General features: G+C 40.4%; 5 protein-coding genes across 9 annotated transcripts in view; 3 read left to right on the forward strand and 2 right to left on the reverse strand.

The window, feature by feature from the left end:
- pitpnc1a (phosphatidylinositol transfer protein cytoplasmic 1a) overlaps window positions 1-6,273 on the forward strand; it is a 30,520-nt gene extending 24,247 nt beyond the window's left edge. Inside the window, exons 6-9 of one of the 2 annotated variants that reach the window (XM_026325959.2) lie at window positions 1,075-1,170; window positions 2,898-3,053; window positions 3,612-3,675; window positions 4,984-6,272. In XM_026325959.2, the coding sequence (XP_026181744.1) occupies window positions 1,075-1,170; window positions 2,898-3,053; window positions 3,612-3,675; window positions 4,984-5,294 (627 nt within the window). In that variant the 3' untranslated portion in view covers window positions 5,295-6,272. Of the gene's footprint in view, window positions 1-1,074; window positions 1,171-2,897; window positions 3,054-3,611; window positions 3,676-4,983 lie in introns of both variants that reach the window. The other variant, XM_026325960.2, reaches the window with a different exon arrangement.
- A 459-nt stretch (window positions 6,274-6,732) lies between these two features.
- On the reverse strand, window positions 6,733-9,683 carry slc25a19 (solute carrier family 25 member 19). Its single transcript, XM_026325961.2, has 7 exons — window positions 9,554-9,683; window positions 8,946-9,106; window positions 8,646-8,801; window positions 8,358-8,528; window positions 7,729-7,909; window positions 7,491-7,621; window positions 6,733-7,407 (listed from the first exon to the last, which is right to left on the reverse strand). Exons 2-7 carry the CDS (start codon window positions 9,075-9,077, stop codon window positions 7,207-7,209), a joined length of 972 nt encoding a protein of 323 aa, XP_026181746.1. The 5' UTR covers window positions 9,078-9,106; window positions 9,554-9,683; the 3' UTR covers window positions 6,733-7,206.
- Window positions 9,684-10,144: 461 nt separating this feature from the next.
- mif4gdb (MIF4G domain containing b) lies at window positions 10,145-14,153 on the forward strand. 2 transcript variants are annotated; one of them, XM_026324357.2, is made up of 6 exons: window positions 10,145-10,413; window positions 10,986-11,105; window positions 11,196-11,314; window positions 11,600-11,755; window positions 12,168-12,260; window positions 12,439-14,153. In XM_026324357.2, the coding sequence occupies exons 2-6, from the start codon at window positions 11,027-11,029 to the stop codon at window positions 12,664-12,666; spliced, it is 675 nt and encodes a 224-aa protein (XP_026180142.1). In that variant the 5' UTR covers window positions 10,145-10,413; window positions 10,986-11,026; the 3' UTR covers window positions 12,667-14,153. The 2 variants fall into 2 exon arrangements, with proteins under 2 accessions (XP_026180142.1, XP_026180143.1); XM_026324358.2 differs by having other exon boundaries at window positions 10,170-10,413; window positions 11,196-11,305.
- An 8-nt stretch (window positions 14,154-14,161) lies between these two features.
- Window positions 14,162-16,286, reverse strand: mrps7 (mitochondrial ribosomal protein S7). Its single transcript, XM_026324356.1, has 5 exons — window positions 16,157-16,286; window positions 15,177-15,368; window positions 15,027-15,090; window positions 14,761-14,928; window positions 14,162-14,597 (listed from the first exon to the last, which is right to left on the reverse strand). The coding sequence occupies exons 1-5, from the start codon at window positions 16,198-16,200 to the stop codon at window positions 14,376-14,378; spliced, it is 690 nt and encodes a 229-aa protein (XP_026180141.1). The 5' UTR covers window positions 16,201-16,286; the 3' UTR covers window positions 14,162-14,375.
- Window positions 16,287-16,404: 118 nt separating this feature from the next.
- On the forward strand, window positions 16,405-23,286 carry gga3b (golgi associated, gamma adaptin ear containing, ARF binding protein 3b). 3 transcript variants are annotated; one of them, XM_026324354.1, is made up of 17 exons: window positions 16,405-16,468; window positions 16,905-16,989; window positions 17,063-17,138; window positions 17,221-17,319; window positions 17,392-17,515; window positions 17,625-17,728; window positions 17,993-18,073; window positions 18,225-18,362; window positions 19,161-19,242; window positions 19,337-19,462; window positions 19,587-19,838; window positions 20,114-20,196; window positions 20,296-20,435; window positions 20,655-20,944; window positions 21,089-21,258; window positions 21,605-21,715; window positions 21,864-23,286. In XM_026324354.1, the coding sequence occupies exons 1-17, from the start codon at window positions 16,429-16,431 to the stop codon at window positions 21,972-21,974; spliced, it is 2,112 nt and encodes a 703-aa protein (XP_026180139.1). In that variant the 5' UTR covers window positions 16,405-16,428; the 3' UTR covers window positions 21,975-23,286. The 3 variants fall into 3 exon arrangements, with proteins under 3 accessions (XP_026180139.1, XP_026180137.1, XP_026180138.1); XM_026324352.1 differs by having other exon boundaries at window positions 16,413-16,468; window positions 19,590-19,838; XM_026324353.1 differs by lacking the exon at window positions 16,405-16,468 and adding an exon at window positions 16,487-16,800.
- Window positions 23,287-23,331: the final 45 nt, after the last annotated feature.

The raw sequence follows: 23,331 nt of genomic DNA on the forward strand, positions 1-23,331 counted from the left end.
TATATATATAAAATTTGACTAAAAAAGGATATTGTTATGGCAGTGACCTATGGTTTAGGCAGATCCACATAAACAACCAAACACAGAAATAATAAACACTTCAGCAACTACCTGGGTTCTCTGACTAAGCTGCTGAAAGTATTAACTTAATCACTGCAGTTATATTTTGACTGTTACAGGTTTTTCCAAGTTTGGAAACATAATTGCTAAGTCGTGTAGGTGTAGAACAAATATATATTAACATTTGAAATAATAATATGACAAACTGTTTTTGGTTTTCATCACGTTACAAGCAGTTTTTTTTTTTTGCTCTCCACTCCCCTTCAATGTGATTTAAAACAAGCAGTAGAGGCAAGTTATGCAATACTGACTCGATCCATCCTGTAGCTGACAACTAAAGGCCGCAGCTCCACTTAGTGGTGGCTCAGGGGGGTTGCAAACTCATTATGATGGTTTCACAGATGGTCAAAATTTCACATTTGAATCTGATCGGAACAAGTGAAGGTGTAGATGAATTCGCCTTGCGCTCTCAAGTTTACACTCTTCGTCATCATCTTCAACATTTCTACAGTCACATTCTCTCTCTTTACTTCCACTACTCTTCTCCCTCACCCCTTTTAAGCTTATAAGCTTCTCATCCCTCTTTCTATCCTTTCTCCCATTCACTACACATGTATGACGTTTGTAGGAAGTACAGGATGATCAACTCTGACACATGAGTTAAAAAGACAATCTGAAAAGATCAGATAACAAGCCAACATTATTTTAGTGTTTCTCTGTGAGTCACACACTAAGAAATCACTGACCACACTGTCACAGAGTGTATGAGTCACATTCATCCTCCGCTTTAGTGTATTGTCGTAGGATAAAGCTAGAAGGACCAGCAGGAAATATTCTTTAATCCCTGTAACCTGTTTGAACCTCCTATTTTCCTGTGCAATCTTTCAATAAATTCTTAACGCCCCCAGCATGACCTTACCAAGTGTCAGAGGCAATCACAGCACATCATTTGTCAACCACTAAGGCGTGTTATTGATCTGCCTTGCTTACATTGAACTGTTCCTTGTTCCTCAGATCTTTGGCAGCGAGCCCAGAGATGAGGAAACAGAGGTGTGTTTTGTGGACATTGCCTATGATGAGATCCCTGAACGCCACTACAAGGAGTCAGAGGTGAGGCAGGTCAAGTCACTGACCTCAAGATACACAATCTATGTTTATGTGAAGAGGAGCACAAAGTGAATGAATATGTGGCCACATGCAAGAGAAACAGGATGAAGGAAGACTGAATGGAGGGATTTGAGGAGAGAGTATGGACATGAACAAAGAGGGATGAGAAAAGTCAACAAATGAGAAATTACGAAAAAGAATGGGATGTGTTTAATGTGCAGATAAACAGAACAGTGTGTTATCTTTCTCTAGCAGCAGCAGCTCATTGTCAACTACCAGCTTGTCCTGTCCTGTGTCTGAGTGATGGAGGAGAGGGAAATGATTGTTTATGTGTGGTGGTGGTGATCTGACATTTGTATGAGTGTGCTCGTCTATCAGGCTGTGATGGTCATAAAAAGCTGAGCTATTAATAATCGAGGGGTTGTGAGAGCACAGCAGTAGTTTTTTATCTTGACATCCCTACTTAGGCACACACACACACACACACACACACACACACACACCTCTCCCACTGGGCTTTATGGTCTTCTGCTTTTATCTACTCAGAGCTAAGAATACCATAGAGTTGTCGTCCAGAGCTAAAAGTGGATGTCATGTGGCCAACGTAAATATCAGAGACTATTTGACACCTCAAAAGTATCAGTAGGCTTACAGCATGTGTGTATTGCTGCTTTACCTTCCTAGTTGTAAATAAAAGATAAGTATAATAGTATAATAAGAAATAAGGAAGTGTTTAATGGATCTGACGGCAAGAAGAAGATGTACTTTATTAATCCCCAATGGGAAATTAAATTGTTACAGCAGTTATTCTCATTTAAAGTTAATAAATTTAATATTATTTAAATTATATAAATTAAGAGTAATTAATAAAGTAATAGATGCCTATTAAAGATGCCTATAAAGATGCCTCAAAGCAGGTGTTCCACAGTCAGGAGATCAGTATCTACAAGAAAGGTAATAACTTCCCAAAAAGGTTAAGGCACACTGCTTTGAGTTACAGTTCAAATTAAAAAAAGACTTTATTATAGTGGCTTAAAAATTCATAACACCAATGTGCATTGATCACATCAGGGTCAGACAACCACAAAGGAAATTGAATTATGTACGAGTTATAGTCACAACCATGTACAAACACACACATATATATATATACACACACACACACATACATTCTCTTATTACATTTGTAAAATGTCAAAAGGTAAGCCAGTAGTAGGCATAGATATAGTGGAGAGATTATTAATGGGGAACAGGTAGAGCAAATCTAAGTAAAATATCCCTTGACTTTGTGTTTAGATATTAAAAGACGAGCTGAAAAGATCACAGTGAGCTCTTATGAGCATGTCTCGTCCTTCCCTTTTTTGTCTGCCAAAAAGCTTCATGGCACGTTTTATTCAGACAGATGCAGCAGGCCTCCTCAGCAGGCACCTCCAGTACCAGTACTTTCCCAGCAGGCATGGAGAGAGTTGTCTCACCCCCACACACACTGTCACAGTTAGACACATGACCCAAAGACAAATGTGCATTACAGCATAATTAGTCTATAGAGAGCAGTGATTAACGCACATAAAGTTTGTGATTAGGGAGTCCCACTGTGCTGCCTAGCTGTACTCTGCATGAGACTTGTAATGAATGCAGGTGATCCTGTTGGACAAGTAGAGGGAGGGAGGAGTGCGTGTGTGCGTGCGTGAGAGAATTTCCTCTGAACCTGGTGTCTCATGGCCTTATAGGACCTGCGGTATTTTAAGTCAAAGAAGACTAACCGAGGCGTCCTGCAGGAAGGATGGATCGACTCCCAAGACCCCATCATGTGCTCATACAAACTGGTCACAGTCAAGTTTGAAGTCTGGGGCCTGCAAACACGTGTGGAGCAGTTTGTACACAAGGTCAGGATAGAAAGGTTGTAAATACCCGCACAGAAATATCCTTTCCCTGCCCAGACAGACTTTCTGACCCACTTAGTGTCATTGCCAGAAGAGTTTCATTTCCTGCTCTGAAATGTGATAAACATGCTGGATTTGAACGTCAGCCTTCTACATTACCCATTCTGTTTATATCCTGCAGATTACCTTGCACCTCCTTTTTTACTTTGACTGTAGAGTTTAAACTTCATATCTCCTGGTTCACAGATCCATTTCACTTAGCCCTCTACAGCATGTGTCCCTGGGGTGAACTTTCCTAGTGTACACAGGCACGAACACAGTCATTCTGACACACACACACACACACACAGACAGGCCATTACTTACATGGTAACACCGGGAGTGACTCATATTAATCACATCCCTCCAGGGATGAACAGAAACAATTGGTCCATAAAATTTGTTGTCCTTGAGAGTTCACTCATTCTGATTCACATCCTTTCTCCTTGAACTTTCCTGCCTCTGTGCCTCTTTACTTTCCTCCTCCTGTGATCCTGCCGCTTTTCCTCCCTTTTTTCTCAGGTGATCCGAGACATCCTGCTGTTAGGACACAGGCAGGCCTTTGCCTGGGTGGATGAGTGGATTGGTAAGTGTATCTGTTGAGGCTGCAGCACAGCTTAATAAAACACTGTTGTTAGTTCATACTTCATCTAAAAATTGTAGTTTGTTGTGGCAAAGCCCTTATACTTTGTATAACCTCTGTTTAATTAGTTAGGCAGACATAGATACAGACAGACAAAAAGATAAACAGCCAGTGGAGCCTAAAATCTGTTTTCATCTGTATGACAAATGCAAAGTTATATCTCATAGCAAGTATCTTGAAACTGATACAGGAATCTCTTCTAGCAAGCACATTTTTTTGTGTTGTGAAGGATTTTGATTGTGCAGAAATGACTGTTTAAATTTGATGTATGAAAGTTATTTTCGGAATTACATTGTACCATCTGTAACATATTGATTTATACAATGCCTGTGGTAGTTTGCTTTGAGTTAGTGATTTGCTCATCTTTTTCCTTTCTACATTTCTGTAAATACTGTGTACAGCGCATGTTATTCACTTGTTTAAAGCTTGTAACATAGAAACCTTTAGACAAATTGAATGTCTGCAGGACATAACTCAGTGACCTTTTGTGCTGTTGTTTAGCAATGTATCATACAATGACAAGCTCAGGCTGACAGACTCAGTGCTGCTATGTAGCCAAGCATCTTTATGATGAACTAGACTAATTTCATCTTCTGTCCTTTGGCTTCATTTTATGGAAAGCTGGAGTATACTGTATGCCCTCTTTACTTCTCCATATTTTGATGATTCATTTCACCTATGAGCCATTATTATTTCATTTGCTCCCAACCACTATACAACAGGCAACCTATCAAAAACAGTTTGACTATTGGGTTTGCAAAAGCTGCTGCAATAACAGAAGTGTAGCTGCAACCATGTGCAGGCACACATCCAAGATTATGTTTACCCTTGTGTTCACAGTATGAACCCCATTTGGTGCTGCAGAGCTGCCTGTTTAAAGACTCCCTGGGCATGGTTTGATAAAAATGTCAGAATAACCAATGTGTGTAAAAACCAACAGAGTGTGTAATTTAGAACAAGTATCTCAAAAGAGACAAATTTTTCAGGCCAGTATGTTTTTAAATGTTTATTTAATAAGAGTATTGCTGTGTGTTCATAAGTAACTCAGAAAGTCTCTTTTAATAAGCATCAAAAACCTGCCTTTGATTTAGTACTTCTAGTTTAGTGCTTCCCAGCATTTTTGTCCAAGACTTCATCACTTTTAGCAAACCATTTACACTTTTAGTTATGAGCTTTATGAATCTACTTAATTATCCTCACAAACCAAACTTTGCTGTCCTTTTTTCCAACTCTTTGTCTCCATCCAAACAGACATGACTATGGATGAAGTAAGAGAGTACGAACGTGCCACACAGGAAGCCACCAACCTGAAGATCGGCACCTTTCCTCCCACCATCTCCATCTCAGAGACCCCACTGCCATCCAGCACCCGCAGTGGTCCGAACAGTGCGCCCTCCACTCCCCTCTCCACTGAAGCCCCAGAGTTTCTGTCAGTGCCAAAAGAGCGTCCTAGGAAGAAGTCAGCTCCGGAGACCCTGACCCTGCCAGATCCAGGACGCAGGGACTCAATCTTCAAACTGCCCAGCTTTTTCTCCTGGAACTCCAGTCCACAGCCTGAATGAGAGTGGGGCGATGCCACTAGTGAATGCCCTTAGCCTGTGGATCAGTGGAGGATGCCTGCCCAGCACACCCCACAATGTCCCCCCACTTCCCAGCCAGCTGAAGTGAAGGAGACTTTTCACTGTCCTGGTGATCCAAGACCCCTCAGCAAACTTGCCGGTGTTGCAGCAAAGCCAACAGTTCTGCCTGCCTTTGCAGCTAGAGAGAGTCAGTCCGATCTCCAAAGAAACAGTCCTGCGAGGTGTAAAGCTACAGTGCATCTCATTGAGAGTCTAACAGAAGCAGGTAGAAAGTCCCCATTCTTCTTTCCCCTCAGAAAACATCCATCCAGCACCATGCATCAGTGTGGGGAGTCCAGTCAGCCAGACTACAGTATAGCGTGTAGTTCTCAAAATGTTTTATCCCACAGAGCATCACTTTGTTTTCATCCAAGCTCAGGGTGTTTCAAAAAGGTATGTTAAGGTTCAGTCACTGCACATAAGCTTTACACACACAGAACTTGCTTTATCTGCTTTATCTTTTAACATCTGAGTGTCTGGCTTTAACTGGAGCTTGTGGTTTGGCATTATCGTATTTATGTGGTTCGGACGTTTTGACAGATTCTTATTGGTTGCTGCATCAGTTGAATTTTCAGGTGTAAGGTGATTGTGTATTCTTGTATATACAGTACAGTATGAACATTTAATAACCAGTAGAATGTCAGTACGTAAAAAAAAAAAAAAAAAAATCTATCTAGTGATGATGCTGCTATGAAATTGCTTGTGAATTTGTGACACAACGATCTTCAGGTCTCTGTCGTTTAGCATTTATTATTGTGTGTTCTGTCAGCCAAGGTTTCTGTAAATGACTTGACACTTGTTGCATGATTTTAATGGCGGATTCTGGTTTTGAATATTTGTGAATGAAATGGTTTAATATCTCAGTCTTTTGATGTTGTGGTTTAACTGGTTAGTATGTTGTTTTGGTGTTTTTGTTATTTCAGTTGTTGAGTTTTGTATTCAGTAAATGGAGTTAAATTAAATACTGCTCTATGCATAGTTATGCCTTTAATGCCATTTATTTGAAAAAACAAAAATCCAATAACCATTGAATACAACTAAACCCACACAGTAGTTCAGGTAGTTATGGTGAAAGTGTTCATTTGATCTAATCCAATTACATTACCTGGTGCTGTCATTTAGAGGCTGTGACAATACCAGATGCAATTTAAAGTAACACTTTTATCAGCATTTTAATTGCACATCTTCAAGTGCAATGTTTGTTTACTTGCATGAACAAGATTTAATTTCTTTTCCCTATGTTTACTAAAAAATGGAATTTGCGTCATGTCTGCAGTCACTAGAACACAGCCAGTAATGGTTAGCCATAATATACAACTGTCAACTCGCAGTTGCGATTCGAAGATTCTTGTCAATGGACAACACAAAACTCGGTCTTTATAAAAATGTTCCCAACTTTTATTCTAAAAAGATGACCTGAAAGCGTTTAAACAGCAGTATTTTAAACAGCATTTGGTTTTTCCACAATACATAATGCAATAAATACTCTTGGCTTTATGTAAAATGTATGTGTTTTGCTAAATATGTGTCCCCAAGTTTAATATAACTAAATGAAAATGGGAGTGAACGATGGCACAGTTAGGACTCATTTACAAAAGTCAAAGCTTGAAAAGAGGAAAGTTCAATATGAATATAAAATCCTGTTATGACATAAAAGCAACTTTAAAACCCTGGGATAAAATATTAAATAAATGTTTAAAAAAACAGCGTTGTGACACACAAAAACAAATAAAATGAGGTTATTTTTCAATCCATATATGTAAACACAATCAATCAACAACCACTAAACACTGACCCAAGTGCAAAGATTAAAATCTGAGTGATTATTCCATTGTGGCATTTATTTTTCCCTTTATTACCTTTTCTCTAGATCTTTTTTCTGTCTCTCCTTGAGGTTACGCATGGCATTGAGGAAAACTTCATACCAAAAAAAGGTGAAGCCTGTTGACAGTGCAGCCTTGACCAGGCTCGGTGAGAGGCCTTTGAAGAAGCCTTGCACGCCCTCCTCTTTGACTATCTGAACCATGCAGTCCACCAGGCCATTATAACTCCTCACCTACACATCAAAAGCAGGAGGTAACACAGGTCAGATCAAAATCATGTTCCAAATATGTGAAAGCTGGTGCAAAAAGAGTTTACCTGTCCGAAGTGAACTCTGGCAGCTTCAAAGCCCCCCACCTGCAGCCTCTTCTTGAACAAATCAAAGGGGTATGTGATTGTTTTGCTGATCATTCCAGCTCCACTGCCACACACCAGGCTTCTCAGGTTTCCTTCAACACAATAGAAAGAGTTACAGGATGGTGAATATTGCATATGCATGCAAATGTAAAAGTGATGTGCTTTAATGTGCAGGACTGTAAGCTTGACCTTCACTGACCTCCTGAGTTTCCAGCTTTGGGCTCTGGAGCCAACAACTTTTTAAAGACATTGTAGAAGAAGAACTGCAGCCCAGCATAAGGAAACACCGCCATCAGTGTCGGAGACAGGCCACGGTAAAATGTCAGAACTCCCTCTGAGCGGCACATTGTAGACACAGCATGACGCAGGTTCCTGTACACCTGATAAATGAAAAATCAGACAAGACTTTGGTAGTTCACAAAGTTAAAACCAATATATAATTTTTTTTCCAGCACTGTTCAATTGTAAATAATAATAATCTCTAATAATATAATTCATTAAACACTATGGACTTGAATAAGCAACAGAAAATTAATAAATTAACCATTCAAAAATATTAATTTAAGTTCATACGGTATTGAAAAAAAACTGATACTGGCCCATTTATGAGACAGTAAGCTTCATGGCTACTGTAGTTAGCTGTAGTGAAAGAAATCCCATAAAAAAGGATTTCCTTCTGCAATTTAACACTACCTTTTAAAAGATTTTTTTTTTTTAAGATCTGCAGATGGAATTGAATTCAGAGTTAAGTTATCTTCTGTCCACCTATCACCCAACTGACTACAGAATGATTTAGTTTTGTGCAGTGGTATAAATAGCATGTCCCACCTTGGGTTCTCCCTGAGCTGCAAAGCGTGTCCGCAGAGTGTCCAGAGGCTGGCAAACCACTGTAGCAGAACAGGCAGCCAAGCCACCACACACAAAGTGAACTCCAGCTGTCTGACTGTCATACGGCGTTGATTTGTGGACCACCTCCGTCAGAAACTCAAAACTGGCAAACTGTAAAGAATGCATGTAAGAATAACTTCATGTAAATAAACAACTAATATTGGTAATGTACTTCTGATAGATCTACTTGTTTGTGTGAATATGCAGATTTCATTTGACAGGCTGTACCTGGACTGCCCCAAAGCAGATGGAGAGCAGCTGTGCTGGAATATGGCCCTTCCAGAACGCAAAGAGTCCCTCCTCTGAATAAATGCAGCGAGATGCTTGAAACAAACCCCAGTACTTCCCTCCTGGCCTGTGTGAAGACACTTGCTCAATCTGAAGCTGAAAGGGAGAGATATACTGATAGGTAAGGATGCCAATGCTGCATTACACATCAGTACTACTGTTATTGCACAAACACCACCTTCTCTTCACAGAGGTGAGCCCTAACTAATACATAGAGAGGGTACACAGATACATCATTACCTGAAATCTGATTTTAAGGACGTCAAACGGACTGACAAGAGCTCGGGTGACCATCCCAGCCGCTGACCCAGCCAGAGCTGCCTCCTCTGGGGAGAGAGCTGTAGTCTGAGCCCTGGGGTCATAGCCCACCATATCTCCACAACTTCAGGTTCCTGTTAACACTGCAGAAAAAAAAAAACAACAACGTCATAACCCAAGTTTGAAAATATCTTGTCAGAACCAAAATGATGGATATGTGTGCATAGTAAACAAAACATGGCCCGGAAACTCTGGATCTGGATTGCATTAATTTGTGGTGTTTTATAAAACCAGTGGTTGTATAGATGGAACTGCATTAACATTCATTCAGGTTTTTTATTAAGAGCCTGTGCATTAGTTTATGGTAAATCTCTGACGGACAATATTTTTGATACTGTAACAGCTAGAAAATTACACCAGCTTTATGTCCTAAGACCTATAATAGCTCACAGGTTGAAATTGCTTGAAGTGAACCAGATAAAGTTAGTTAGGACATGCAAAGGACATGCAGTGGGACACAAGCTAAGCTAACAACGAAAAAGCAGCTGCTTGTCCCAAGGCTCACATGCATGTGACACACATGCTCTCACCTTGTAGTAAAAGTCCTTCATGAATATACAACTACAACATCCACAAAACTGAGCCCGACTAATGCAGTCCAGCAAGGTGTGACCAAACGCAAAGACTTGAAGATAACACTTCCGGGTCGCGAATTTGCGCTTTTCAGAGAAGAAATATCGAGTCAAGATGCATCTCTGCTGCTATTTGCTAACAACTGTCAAATTTTATTCTTTTAATCGTTTTCTTTCAGTAACTTAAAATCACTCAACTGACTTTTACATGCAGCTGTTTTATATTGTAATAAGAAAAAAACATCACGCATTTATTTTAATAATTACCGAGTAATAACAACCTGAAATATTTTAGAAATATTAGTGTTACAGACTACGAAAGACAAAGTGTTTTGGAATACATTTCTACATCCCATACTATCAGTACATCCCATCGCCTCTACAGTTCTGACATGTAACAAATTAAACCGGAAGAAATCGATTGTAAATGGAGTGTGTTATTTATATATTTATATTTTTTATTGTGGAGAGACCTCGCTTCATTGACTACATGCATTAGCTGTAGTATCAGTGGCTCATGCGACATGTAATTATAATATATATGTGACGATATCATTCCTATTAGCATGAAGGGAGGAATTATTGGCATTTTGCAAATAAACGTTTCATAATAGACACGCGAATGGCGCATAATTATACGTAAATACGTTTCATTTTGTCGTCTGTTTGGGCGACGCGAAGAGTGACAGGACAGGGATTTATCTCGGTGTAACATTTCAGCTTTGAAGGGCTCTGACAAGTAACGTTTGCTTAGCTAGCTACATCTCTATACCTAAGTGGTATGACCGGTGTCGGGACGTTTTACACATTATTTTAATGTAAGTCGCTGGTTTCATCTATTTTCTGCGTCAAATCGAATGTAGTTACCGATAATCAGCGTGTTTATCGGGCGGCTGCGTGTAAATGTAGGAATAATGTAAAACCTGATGCTAAGCTAATGCATCTTAGCATTAAGTAGCTAGCTACAGCTACTTCAGTATCGGTAAACACTAGTGAGCTGTTAAGTTAGTGTGTGGACCAGTACACAACAAGACACTGTCATAGTTACACCAGTTATCGTAGCGTTAGCGTTAAACCAAAATAACGCCACCAGGTTTAATGTTTCGCTAACGCTAGATGTAACATTAATAATACACGTAGCAGTTGTTAGCGTACGTTACTTGCAGTTAGCTTCTGTTAACATTTTGGTGCAGTGATTTGGGCTATTCACTAACGCCCTTCAGCTCATCTGTAATCCCAAAGTGAATGAGCTGCAGGGAGCAGCCAGTCTGCTGACAGTACAGGGTTTTGTGGTTATTGTTGTCCCACAGACTGTACTCTGGTCTCTGTATTGTATTCCTCGTTTGACTATTCTAAAAATGCAGCACCTAATACTTGCTGATCTTTGCAGCAACACAGCTCTCAGGTGTAATTTGGGTACTACTGTCTGTGATGGAAAACTCTAGTGACGAATACAGGATCCAATCGTTTGACCTGGACACACAGATGCTGCTGAAAACAGCCTTGAAAGGTCAGCATGTTACTCTGTCTTATTACTGATCTGTAGGAATTCCAGCATCATATCAAACCACCTTTGTCTAAATGTGTTTGTTTCTTTCAGATCCAAGTTCAGTGAACCTAGACAAGGTTTCCAACATCATTGTAGACCAGTCTTTAAAGGACCCAGTTTTCAGCAAAGAGGCTGGACGTATCTGCTACACCATTGTGCAGGTTCACAATGTGAACAGTAGTTGCTATTAATGTTACTTTGTTTACAGCACTGCACTAAGTCACTCAAAACCATTAAGACCAGGGGATTTAAGAAACGTAAAGAAGGCTTAAACGTCTCATTTAGTCTCTTTAACCAAATTTGTAATCCTCTTACCTTATCAATGTGTAACTGCTAGTTTACACTCAAGCAACAAGAAGCTCTTAAGGCAGCTTACCTACAGTACACCACCATGTTTCCTGACTTTATGTCCATACTTTACCTTCTGACCTGACTGTCCCGGTCACATTGTGCAGGCTGAGACCAAGCAGGGCAATGGAAATGTGTTCAGGAGAAACTTGTTGAACCGGCTCCAGCAGGAGTTCAAGGACCGGGAGGAGACCAGGGGCCGCTCGCTGCAAGAGTGGGTGTGCTATGTCACGTTCATCTGTAACATCTTCGACTACCTCAAAGTAAGAACCAGAGACACTTTCCTCACAGAAATATTTCAGTTGTCTTAATTATGGATGAAGAGCAGCACTTGAGAGAAAATGTATTTTTGGTTGGCGGTCACACCGTGGTGTCTTTGCTCACATGTTGTGTTCAGTGTAGCAGACTGAAATTTTCTAAAATGTCTCTCAAAGACTTTCACACCTCACTTAATTGGTAAAAAGCTAATATGCCAGTGTGTCAAGTGTAGGTGCCACAGTACACTTTCATATCAAGTTTCATCCTTGATAATGGTCTGTTGTTTAGCATGGTCTGTTTACTCTTTTGATAACTGGTGCTCATTTTTCACTTTGAACGAGTTGCCTTAATTAAATGTTTTTAGTCTCTTTTCACTTAAGAGTCAATCGCTATGCTTCAGCAAATGTCTTCACACAGGTGAACAACATGCCGATGGTGGCCCTGGTCCATCCCGTGTACGACTGTCTGATGAGACTGGCCCAACCAGATGCTCTAATGAATGAGGAAGAGGTGAGGAACAACATATTGTGATTTTTCTGTTGTTCCATTAATTTGGTTTTATTGGCATATTCAATAAGTAACATTTTCTCAGAAAGCTATTTTTTCATGTCACCCATAGAAAAGCATCTATATTTAATGCTTCTTTATTTTGGTGTCTTTATTTTGACATCTCCACCTCTTTCTGCAGGTGGATTGCCTGGTGCTGCAGCTGCATCGCATTGGAGAACAGCTGGAGAAGGTGAACAGCCAGCGGATGGATGAGCTGTTCTTCCTGCTGAGGGATGGCTTCCTGCTTCAGGAGGGTCTTACCTCCATGTCTCGGCTGCTGCTGCTGGAGATCCTGGAGTTCAGGGCTGGGGGTTGGTTGCTCAGCAGCACCGCCCATAAGTACTACTACAGCGAAATTGCGGACTAGGATGACCACATGGGCAGGGTGGCTGATAACCTCCTAATTCACCACAGTGTAACACCAGCATTTTCATGACGGACAGCAGCATCTTTCAGGTAATCAGTGGAGGTTTTTGTGAAGATCGGTGTTTCATAAACTGTAAAAAAGACTTTGACTTTGCTGGATTGTTCCCTGCATTTTGATAATATTTGAACCAAGGCAGTGGATGTGGAATGTGCAATAGTTGGCAAGGAGTTGAAGTTCATTTAACGAAGTTTAGCTACATTCAGGTACACACTATTTTCCACACTGCTAGAGAAGCTGAGAATGTCTGTTTTTTATCTTTCTGGCATTCCTATTTTGAGAAATTTCACCAAATCCAAAGGACTCAGAAGAGACATTCCAGTCAGATGCAAACTGATTCAGTCTTTGCTTTTTATCGTCGTGTGACCAATGTTCCTGTTGATTGAAAATCAATATTTTTCTAATTGAGTTACAGATTTTAATGTGGAATTGATATATTAAGATTTGAATTGCATTTCTGAGGATTTTTCTGCCAATTTCTTTGTTGGATGTCAACACTGTTTACAACTTAGTATAGGAAGCTGATTTGTCAGTCGAGCTTGTGGCTTAGTTCAGGAGTTTTCTGTTCTTTTTTGTTTTTGTTACAGCTCATATTTAAACTGTTTCTACAGATAATCACTCAGATACTGAATTCATTTTTGGATTGCTAAGTTTGTTTGTTAAGTCGTGGCAGTTGAACATGCACCACCAGATACGGCCGACGAAACCCAAACTCTTCATGCTAGAGGAGAAGCCCTTTCCCTCCCTTCACGTACACACAGGTCATGTGAGTATGAAACTAATAGAAAACTATTTTGAATTTGAATTCATGTTCTACCAGCACTAGCAACATTGTGCAGCTGAACTCTATTACCTGTGGTTGACAGCTCTAAATGCTTCAACCAAAGCTGTGCCTTGGAATCAGACGGACACAAGCACACGGCAACTGTCATGTGTTTAAAATGTTACATCTCTAAAATGTTGGCTTCAGAAACCTGGACCTGTAGATTCTAAGTAAAGCTTAATACCAATTTTAGTTTTGCAGCAGCCAGAAAAGTCGGTCTCCTCGTCATTTCAGAAAAAGAAATCTGAAAAGTCAGATTTCATTAAAAGCTCTTTAGTTATAAGACAGACACATTTGCAATAGAAAACCCAGCCTTGGTCAGAATTTAGATCCCTCCCCAAATCCTTTTTGTAGACTTACTTCTGAACCTTGGCAGATGTCACTCCATTCACACTAAATAGATTAAACAAATTTAGGGAAAATCGGTTAAATAATCAAAGTTGAAAAAGGAGCAAGTTTAAATGCTGAAGCCCCCTATTACAGGGTGCACACCTGGCCGCAGCTTGTTTCGATATTTTATTACTTCTTGCAGAATTTGTACATTGCTCACTTTAATTTTTATGGTTTGATTGTACATCTCTTTCTTCTAATAAATCTTTACATTTTTTTCCTTAATAAAGTTTAATGTGTTTATTGTGCAGTATCAGTATGTATCAGTACAACCAAGCACAACTCTTTTTATTGTACATGATGCAGTTTCTCAATTCAAACTGTGTTTGGTTTTCCTTTACACAGCCTCTTTACAGTGTAGTCCTTCCAAATGTGTCACTCAATGCTACATCAGTCCAGTCTGTCAATCTGAAGAAACATTTCAGCTTCTGAAGTCTTTCTACCACCAGCGGTAGTGAGCGTAGGCTCTGTTGGCTTCAGCCATCTTGTGCAGCTCATATTTCTTCTTGATAATGTTGCCCTCCTTTACAGAGGCTGCCAGCAGTTCCTGGGAAAGTTTTTCATACATGTGTGTACGTCGGTGTTTGTTTTCCCTGCACTCTGTGATCAGCCATTTCATGACGAGGAAGCGACGCCGGTTTTCCGTAAGAGGGACGGGCACCTGGGAGGAGAATACAGTCAGATGTCTTGTGGCCACAACGTTCAACTTCACAAGACGTCTAATTTTCAAACTTCTACAGCTGCCAAACAGTTTGTTCAGTTAGAGTTTCAGGAAAACTTTCCTGTAACCAGTCAAAAGAGAATTGATCTGTCTCATCACTGACCTGATAGTATTTTCCACCTTTCTGTATGCTGGACAGGCCAACGACAGGCTTGCAGTTCTCCAGAGCCTGGTGAAAGATGGTGTAGGGATTACATTCGATCTCTTCCTTCTTCCCTTCTGGAGCTTTGTGGTATTTCTCCACCTGTTTCCTCTTTATGGTCTCCAGGGTCTGAAAAAGGAAAAAGGCAGCAGGTCGCAAATACAGCAGATGTTTGAGCTTCACTTTGAGTCTGAACAGCATTATAGCAAAAACCTGTACTTTCTTACTTCTGTCATGATCTCTCTGGCCAAAACCTTGTTTCCATGTTTCATCATCATGTTGATGAATTTACTGAAAAGCAGAGACAAAACTGATCAGTGGACATGAATGGCTTTGGTGCCATAGGTGATGCCTTCATGCAGTGACCTTTGTTCTACCTGAGGACTGGGTCACTGAAAACGGAGCTGGTGACTCCGCTGGCTGCTGCCTTGATAGGTCTGAGTGTTTTGAGCAGCTGCTGCTCCTTCTCCTCTGCAGTCAGCTCTGTCTCTGTTCTGCTGTAGGCCTCCTTCCTGACCTCTGGCTCCAGATAGTATGGGTTGTACCTGCTCCATCTCACCAGGATCACTCTGCAAAGAAAACACAAGAGGGTTTTTTAATTGGTGTGTGTCAAATTCACCATATCTGTACTCTGGTTTTTGCTTTACACAAGTTAAAAAATATCCAATCTTTTTGAATGAATGCTGAAACAGTTATTTGTTTGGCAAAACAATAAATTAGAAACAGTGCTGATAATGTGTTTTAAGTGCCTCACTGACCCAGACTTCGAAAATGTCAAAACCCTGAGGTTTTCTTGGGACGAGAGCAATCTGATGGCAGCATTTCAGTGAAATTATGATTTGCATTTTTATTCATTTATCCTGATTAATTTTTAAAAAAGCATAAGCAACAGTTCATTAATAATGGAAATAATTATTTCTTGCATCTCTAATTGATTACAATTGTTTTAGATACTTTTATCGTCAACCCTTTGCATATGAAGGTCTGTTGAGACAGATGATCAAATGTTTTTGATCATAATATTAAACAGAACCACCAAACATTTCTTGGTTCCAGAGATTCACTTATATCATTATAATTTGAATATGTGGTTGTTTGTTGGGTCACCAAAAAAAAAGTCATCTTGAACTTTTAATCCACAAAATGCACACACAGACAAGACATTTAAAGAGGTTTACATTAGGTTATGTTCATATTATATTTTATGGATAGAAAAATGTATCGATTGATTTAACAACAGATTCCAGGAGCCGATAAGACGTTAAAATGAAGACAAAGCCACTAAACCGCAGAGTAATATAAAGAGACAGCTAACACCGCTGTTAACTGTTCATGTCTCTATAAAAGTGAGAATTACCTTGGTGTCCAAGCTTTTAATAATCCTGAGATGGAGACAGCCATCTTGACAATGTGAGTGTCAGTTAGGACCTCGGTTTAGTAGTTCCTGCAGGTGCCTTCAGAAAAAAAAAACTTGAATCTAAAATTTGTTTTCGCAGATTTTATTTTCAATACCAAGGTGAAATAGAATTATTTAAAATGACTGATGAGGTGTATTATTTAATAACTCCGTGCAATTAATTTGGGACTCTCGGGCACACTCCAGTGACGTCACGCGATGTTTTTAGTACTATGGCGTACCAGGAAGGGGAGTCGCTTGAATCCTGGCTCAGTGAGTGATGAATCTTATTTTATGAATTAAATGTTATGGACAAGTGAATGAGACACATCGCTCCGGACGACAGGGCGGCACATCCGTGTGTGCAGAGGCTGTGGGCTCGCTGTTAGACGCCTGTCAGCTGATTCACTGTCAGTGTTTGCAGACTGACTGGCATGATGGGTGGAGAGCTTCAGTAAACCTGCAGAGTTCAGTGTGGGCACTGATTGTGCAGCTCTACAAACAGATGGCCCTCAGGACAGAGAGATTCTGTTTGTAGAAACAGATTCAGCTGCGTCTGGATTAATGAGCTGCCCTGCTAATCCAATGAGCACCACACTTCCACTGTAATTACAACGGTGGAAAAAAAAGAATAAGCGAAATGCATGTGCAGTATGATGTTGTGTGTATTTAGTGGTAAAGTATAAATGTAAATGTCTTTACCTCACAGATAAAGCCACCCATCCCGCGAACAGACAGGAGGACTGGGAGTACATCATAGGCTTCTGTGATCAGGTCAACAAGGAGCTGGAGGGGTATGTCTGTGAAATACTCGCAAACTTTTTTAAAACATCTGTCAGCTTCTTCATCTAGAGTTTCTCCCTGCAGTCCTCAGATAGCAGTAACTCTACTTGTCCACAAAATCCACTCACCACAAGAATGGGAGGCTCTTCAGGCTCTGACGGTAAGAAACACTCAATGAGCAACTTTTTATTCTCCATCCTGATGCAAATACTGTGGTGTAATCTCTGTGATTGTGTGCACAGGTATTGGAGGCATGTATGAAGAACTGTGGGAGAAGGTTTCATAATGAAGTCGGAAAATACAGATTTTTGAATGAGCTCATTAAAGTTGTGTCTCCGAAGGTGAGCAGAATGAAAAGCGTGGTCGCCATATGTCCAACCCAGCCTCTGTTTTAATCACATTTTATTTTGCAGTACATGGGTGACAGCACACCTGAAAAGGTGAAGATGAAGATCGTAGAGATGCTTTATAGCTGGACAGTGGCTTTTCCCAGTGAAGTCAAGATCAGCGAAGCCTACCAGACGCTCCGAAGACAGGGTGTGTTGAGATGTGAATAATAGTCTTTCTTCTCACTTCATCAGTCAGAGGAGACAAGACAGCTGCCTTGTATGAATTATGTTCATCCAGTCCTCACTCCCCTCACCAGGCCTTGTGACACGGGACCCAGAGTTACCCCTGGACCGGACTCTGATTCCCTCTCCTCCAACACGACCTAAACATCCTGTGTTTGACAATGAGGACATGGGCAAGGTGAACTCGAAACTGCTGTGTAATGTTGTTCTCCCAGGCTGCATTAAATGGGAAGTAATTTAAGTCAGTGACGTCAATCAGTGATTTTTGTGTCTCGGTGACATTAATGCCAAAAAAATTAAGCAAAAGCTTTTTGAGCTGCTCTTATGATTTTAGCAGAATTATTTAATGTAACTGAAACATCTGTCTATTCATTACTGAGTAATGCATTTCTTCTATTGCAAACACCAAATGATATTTATATTTATGTGTTTTTGCATTTAGCTTCTTGCTGAGCTCCTCCGCAGTAAAAATCCAGAAGACCTCCAGGAAGCCAACAGATTAATTAAAAACATGGTGAAAGAGGTGACTTGTCAGGGCACTGCTGAATATTTAACACTGTCATACCCATTTCAAATTTACCCACAAGCTTGTATTTTAAGACATTTTTTTTTCATGTAACGTAACATTTTTTGCCTGCAGATTTCACTTCATTTGGTCTTGTTGCTTTTGTCAGGATGAGGCCCGAGTGCATAAGGTTACGAAGCGGATTAACACACTGGAGGAGGTGAACATCAACGTGAAGTTGCTGACTGAGATGTTGTCCCAATACAACAAAGACAGCTCCACAGAGTCAGACAAGGAAATCATTAAGGTGTGTCAGTTCAGATGGTAAACTGCAGTTTATCTATGAGAACACTGAAATACCTGGCTCACATGTAACACATGTACTGGGTGTATGAATACTTGGGGACGACTTTCCTAAATGATCAACCCAATACATATAACAGTAATCTCAGTAAAGACTGTGCTGGTAATAATCTGTCCTTTTGTTTAATAAGCTGAAAGGTCCATAAATCATAACCTTAAACCAAATTGCTATTAGAATAAAATGCAAACTCTTCTCTTTTTGTGACAGTTGAATTGGCACATGTCAAGTCTTTAAATCTCTTTTCCTTGTGTTTGCAATCATGCAGTCAGAGGTCAGTAGAGTAAACTGTTAATATTCTCTGTGCATCTGGCCAATAAACATGATTTGTTTTGTTTTTTTTTTAATTTGTGTGTGTTTATATTTTATTGAAATATCTTAACCTGACTTCTGTCAGCTTACTATATCGATTAGGTTTGTATTTTTCTAGTGCAAAGACAACTATTTGTTGTCTGCACTTGTATTATTAAAGCTTCAGAAGATTAAAATTAAACCAGTGTGTAATTCATATGATTTTATTTACCTACACTGTTTCCAGGCATAGAGAGCAAATGTTCCATCACTGTGTTGTTTAATAGTTGAATAGTGTGTTGACAGAATTCTATTCTGATGTTTTATTTGATCATGTAAAGGTATGTTATGTTTGTTTCGTGGTCTTTGTGCTACTGAAATGTGTACTGAACCACCAGTGCACATCAGCTGGTGTCACATGCTGTACAGCACCTCCTTTGTTTTTCTCCTCAGGAACTGTACGAGCGGTGTGACAAGCTGAGGCGTGCTGCTTTCAAAATGGCCACTGAGACAGAGGACAATGACACCAGTTTAGGTCTGTTTGGTGTTTTTCCTTATTTGGAGACATCCTGTTCACCTTACTTTTTTTTTTTTTTACTAACTGTAACAGCTGAGCTTTGACTCCTCAGGTGACATCCTGCAGGCCAGTGATGACCTTTCCAGGGTCATCAACTCATATAAGAACATAGTTGAGGGCCAGCCAATCAACAATGACAGTGAAGAGCCCCGATCTATAGCTGCTCACAGTGAGAGCGGTGAGAGATGTATTTTTAATTACACACATTCTCAGATTTTACATAAAAAGTGATATGCTCCAGTTATTCTGTCTCTGAGTGATTGATGCAACTGCTGCAATTAGTCTTTATCTTTGTCACTCAGCAGAGACCACAGATACACTGATTGACCTCACCAGCATTGATGCGCCGAGTACTCCACAACCCATCATCCCTCTATCCCAGTGCTCAGATCCTGCCTCTGCCAGCCTCACAGCTTCCCCAATACCTGTCCTTCCTCCTCCTCCCAAACGGCTGGCTGGCTCCCATGGCAGTCAGAGCAGCAGCCCAAGCCGGACCACCCCCAGCAAGGCCTCCACTGCTCTCTCCCTCCTTGATGATGAGCTGCTGTCCCTCGGTAATACATCTTCATTAATGCTTGTTGAAAAGAGCAGTTCAAGATTTTGTGATCTGGATCTGTGTGGTGGTTAGAAAATGTGCCTGTCTCCATGTTTAAAGCTTTCTTTCCATCCAAGAAACTGTCCTTCATATAACCATCCAAGTGGTTTTTGAGAGTACTGAACACAAAATCTGCATTCTAGACTACAAAGTCTTGAAATATCCGAAGGCTGCCTGTCTAAAACTGAATAAAAATTTCAAGTCTTTTCTGTTTTGTGACAATGCATCTTTCAGGACTAAATGACCCTCCGACCTCTCTGAGCAACCAATCAAAACCCAAGTTGAACGAAGTGTCCAGTCAGTGGTCTTCGTTGCAGGTGCATCTAAAATAGTTTGTGAGCAACTTTAACCAAAATACTGAAAATCATTGTTTAACAGGAGAGGTATATTATGTTGTTGCCTCATTTCCTCCGCAGGCTCCAGCAGCAGGTATGGACATGTTTGGCAGTATAACACATTCAGGTCCAGTGCTGGCCCCAGCTGATCCAGCTGCCACCATACACACTCTCCAGAATTTGCAAGAACTGGCCATGATGGGCTTTTCAGATCACAAGAGGTACGTTAATCTACAGCAGGTTTCATGTGGGAAATGAACATATTAGAATGACAAATCCTGATAATGTAGATTTGTTAATGCTTATATTAGAGTGGAGCAATGATTGCTTAGGTGCACTCAAACAGCCATTTACAGATGTTAGTACATTTATTTGACAATCCTGATCTCAAAAAACTATTCTTGAATGTCTCATGGTAATCTATCAAGTGTGATTTTCAGTTTGTCCAGCCAGGTGTCAGCCAGAGGCAGCAGTTTTGGGATAACTCCTGCAGCAGTGCCTGCGTTTATACCTGGGCAGGGCTCTCTCTCCTCAGTGTCTGTTCTCCAGGGTACAATGCCAGGCTCTCCTGCCATGTCCCATGCTAAGGCCCATAGTCTGGGCTCAGCTCCAGGCAGCCCATTGTTCCGTTCTTTGTCCCCCTGTCACCCTCCGCTCCAGGACAGTCCAGCAAGAACAATAGACATTTCCCTGAGCAACGTGCATGTACCTTTGGAGGCCATCAGACCGAGTAAGTACAAAAGGGAGGGAGCAACATGATGGACTTGATTAGTTAATTGACAGTGAATTAAAAAATACATACAGTATATGTTTGCTGGCTCTTTGGAAAGATTGTCTGTTCATTCCTGATTGGCTGTGCCCTGTCCATCTTCAGGTAAAGTGCTGCCGGTGACAGCCTACGATAAGGACGGTGTTCGTGTGCTGCTCAACTTTGCATCTGACTGTCCCCCAGGCAGGCCTGATGTGCTTGTAATGGTGGTGTCCATGCTCAATACAGCGCCGCTGCCTGTTCACAATGTGGTACTGCAAGCTGCTGTGCCCAAGGTAGACATTTATTCCTCCATTCATTCATATGTTCTTTTATTGACTTATTTGTGTAAATATTTAAAATACTTAACATTGGAAATATTTAAATGGATAGTAACTTTAACATGAAGCATATTGGTAGTATTAATAACAGAGTGGGGTGCGATGGTGGCCCAGGGGTATAAGGCACCACCAATAAACTGTGTCCCAGGTTCACGTTCTACTGGGATCTTTATTGCATTCCATGCCTCTTTCAGTCCTGGTCCACTGTCTGAAACAGAGGAGGACTTGAAAAAATGCAGCCCTATGTTTTTAATAAATGTATTTGAAAACAGTGCTGACTGCCCCTTTCATCCTCCACCAGTCAATGAAGGTGAAACTGCAGCCTCCATCAGGAACAGAACTTGCAGCGTTTAACCCTGTCCTACCTCCAGCCTCCATTACCCAGATCATGTTGCTGGCTAATCCAGCAAAGGTAGGTGACATCAGAACACAGCAGCACACAAAACATAAAAAAACTAATGAGCCACACAGTTTTGTGCAGTAGCTCTTGGAACTCAGTTACAGAAAATCTGAAGAGAGACAGTGCTGATAAATATCTTTGTGTGCACACACACACACAGGAGAAAGTGCGTCTGCGCTACAAGCTGTCTTTCACACTTGGAGACCGTCTGTGCAATGAGGTTGGAGAGGTGGACCAGTTCCCCCCACCAGAGGCCTGGGGTTTCCTATAGCAGCGTGCAGGCGTAATACCACTCAACAGGGACTGACCAGTTCATCCTCTATTGAAGTGGTGGGTGTATGTGTGTATTCACATCCATAAAGGAGGGGACATTCAACTGTATTGCTACAGTAACAAAACGTTTCAGCTTCACATTCCTTATAGTTGTTAATTTTTTAGCCATTGTTCCTGTTGTTACAATGACATATTAACAACAGACTTAAAGCTTTATTTATACAGAGCTTGTGTGTTTATGCAGATAGTTAATAAAGTGAAGACATACACTGGTAAGACAACTATGTTTACAGGTCGATGGCATTGAGATAGATATTTTTAGAGAATTTTCTTAAAGATGGATATAACTGATTTGAATGTATAACTAATCAGTGCGTTAGAGCTCTTCCTCAGATTGACATGTTGAAATGCAGAATAACATATTTTAAAAGAAATTAATGTCGACTTTAAAAGAGCCTAAGAAACAACAGTTGTGCTTCTATTTATTCCTCTGGCTGAACACGTCAGCAAAATACATACTTGAACATATTCAGACTTGATAAATGATATCTAGTAGATTTCTTTGGATGGAGCTTAAACTGGACGTTTCACCTGTTAATTAAAAGAGAACTGTCACCCATTCATTTCTGCAAGAAGGTAGTGGACTGATTCATGTATTTCTTACATGATTGACAGGGTTAAGTACTCGCTAATGTAGCAAAGGCAGAGTGAGGCAACCATCAGCACTTTGGGTGGATGTAAAGCATAAGGTTCAACACTTGGTTTACTGTATTTCATTTGATTACTTTTTTCTTTTGAAAGTAAATGAAAAATGATTTGCTGAGATTGTCAGCATTTCAGTTCTGCTCTAAGCAATGGTTATCCATATTTTTGTTCTGCATTCAAAATGTATTTGTTCAATTTGTGTCAGTATTCAGACTTTTTTGTCATTTATTTGTTATAGCATTTCAGTGCATCACTGAACCTTGATAATGTGAACTGAAAAATCTGAATTAGCTGGACAGGGAACTCTGTCCAGGCAGGAAATTTTGCATTGTGCAGCAGGGCGGAGTGAAACTGCTGTGAGTAAACTTCATACATGTGTTCAACTGATGAGCCCTAAGCTCCCTTCTCTAGCAGTCCTCAGCTTATATCATATGTCATATGGGATGTGTGTGTTTAATGTATATAGTGTGTAATGTACCTATTGTTTGTCTTATGACAAGTCAAGTGAACATGTGTTGTGCAGATTTTGAGAGCGTGTTAGGTCTGTACATAGTGTATGATGTGCCATTTGTGCGCTGCATGAAATAAATACTTCTTTCAGTGGATGGCTGATGGTGAGCCTGTGAAATTCAGGATTACTACAATTCAGA

This window comes from Mastacembelus armatus, chromosome 8 (genome assembly GCF_900324485.2).
Source record: "Mastacembelus armatus chromosome 8, fMasArm1.2, whole genome shotgun sequence".
NCBI classification, from domain to species: domain Eukaryota; kingdom Metazoa; phylum Chordata; class Actinopteri; order Synbranchiformes; family Mastacembelidae; genus Mastacembelus; species Mastacembelus armatus.

Coding starts and splice junctions, on each gene's coding strand:
- slc25a19 (XM_026325961.2), bottom strand. CDS start 9,077: ATGGTGGGCTATGACCCCAGGGCTCAGACTACAGCTCTCTCCCCAGAG. Junction 8,802..8,945: donor TCCTTAAAATCAGATTTCAG/GTAATGATGTAT, acceptor TCTCCCTTTCAG/CTTCAGATTGAGCAAGTGTC. Junction 7,408..7,490: donor CCAGAGTTCACTTCGGACAG/GTAAACTCTTTT, acceptor TTTGATGTGTAG/GTGAGGAGTTATAATGGCCT.
- mif4gdb (XM_026324357.2), top strand. CDS start 11,027: ATGGAAAACTCTAGTGACGAATACAGGATCCAATCGTTTGACCTGGAC. Junction 11,106..11,195: donor GCTGAAAACAGCCTTGAAAG/GTCAGCATGTTA, acceptor TGTTTCTTTCAG/ATCCAAGTTCAGTGAACCTA. Junction 11,315..11,599: donor CCATTGTGCAGGTTCACAAT/GTGAACAGTAGT, acceptor CACATTGTGCAG/GCTGAGACCAAGCAGGGCAA.
- mrps7 (XM_026324356.1), bottom strand. CDS start 16,200: ATGGCTGTCTCCATCTCAGGATTATTAAAAGCTTGGACACCAAG. Junction 14,929..15,026: donor CCAGAGAGATCATGACAGAA/GTAAGAAAGTAC, acceptor TTCCTTTTTCAG/ACCCTGGAGACCATAAAGAG. Junction 14,598..14,760: donor AAGGTGGAAAATACTATCAG/GTCAGTGATGAG, acceptor TTCTCCTCCCAG/GTGCCCGTCCCTCTTACGGA.
- gga3b (XM_026324354.1), top strand. CDS start 16,429: ATGGCGTACCAGGAAGGGGAGTCGCTTGAATCCTGGCTCA. Junction 17,320..17,391: donor TTAAAGTTGTGTCTCCGAAG/GTGAGCAGAATG, acceptor TTTATTTTGCAG/TACATGGGTGACAGCACACC. Junction 20,197..20,295: donor GTCAGTGGTCTTCGTTGCAG/GTGCATCTAAAA, acceptor TTTCCTCCGCAG/GCTCCAGCAGCAGGTATGGA.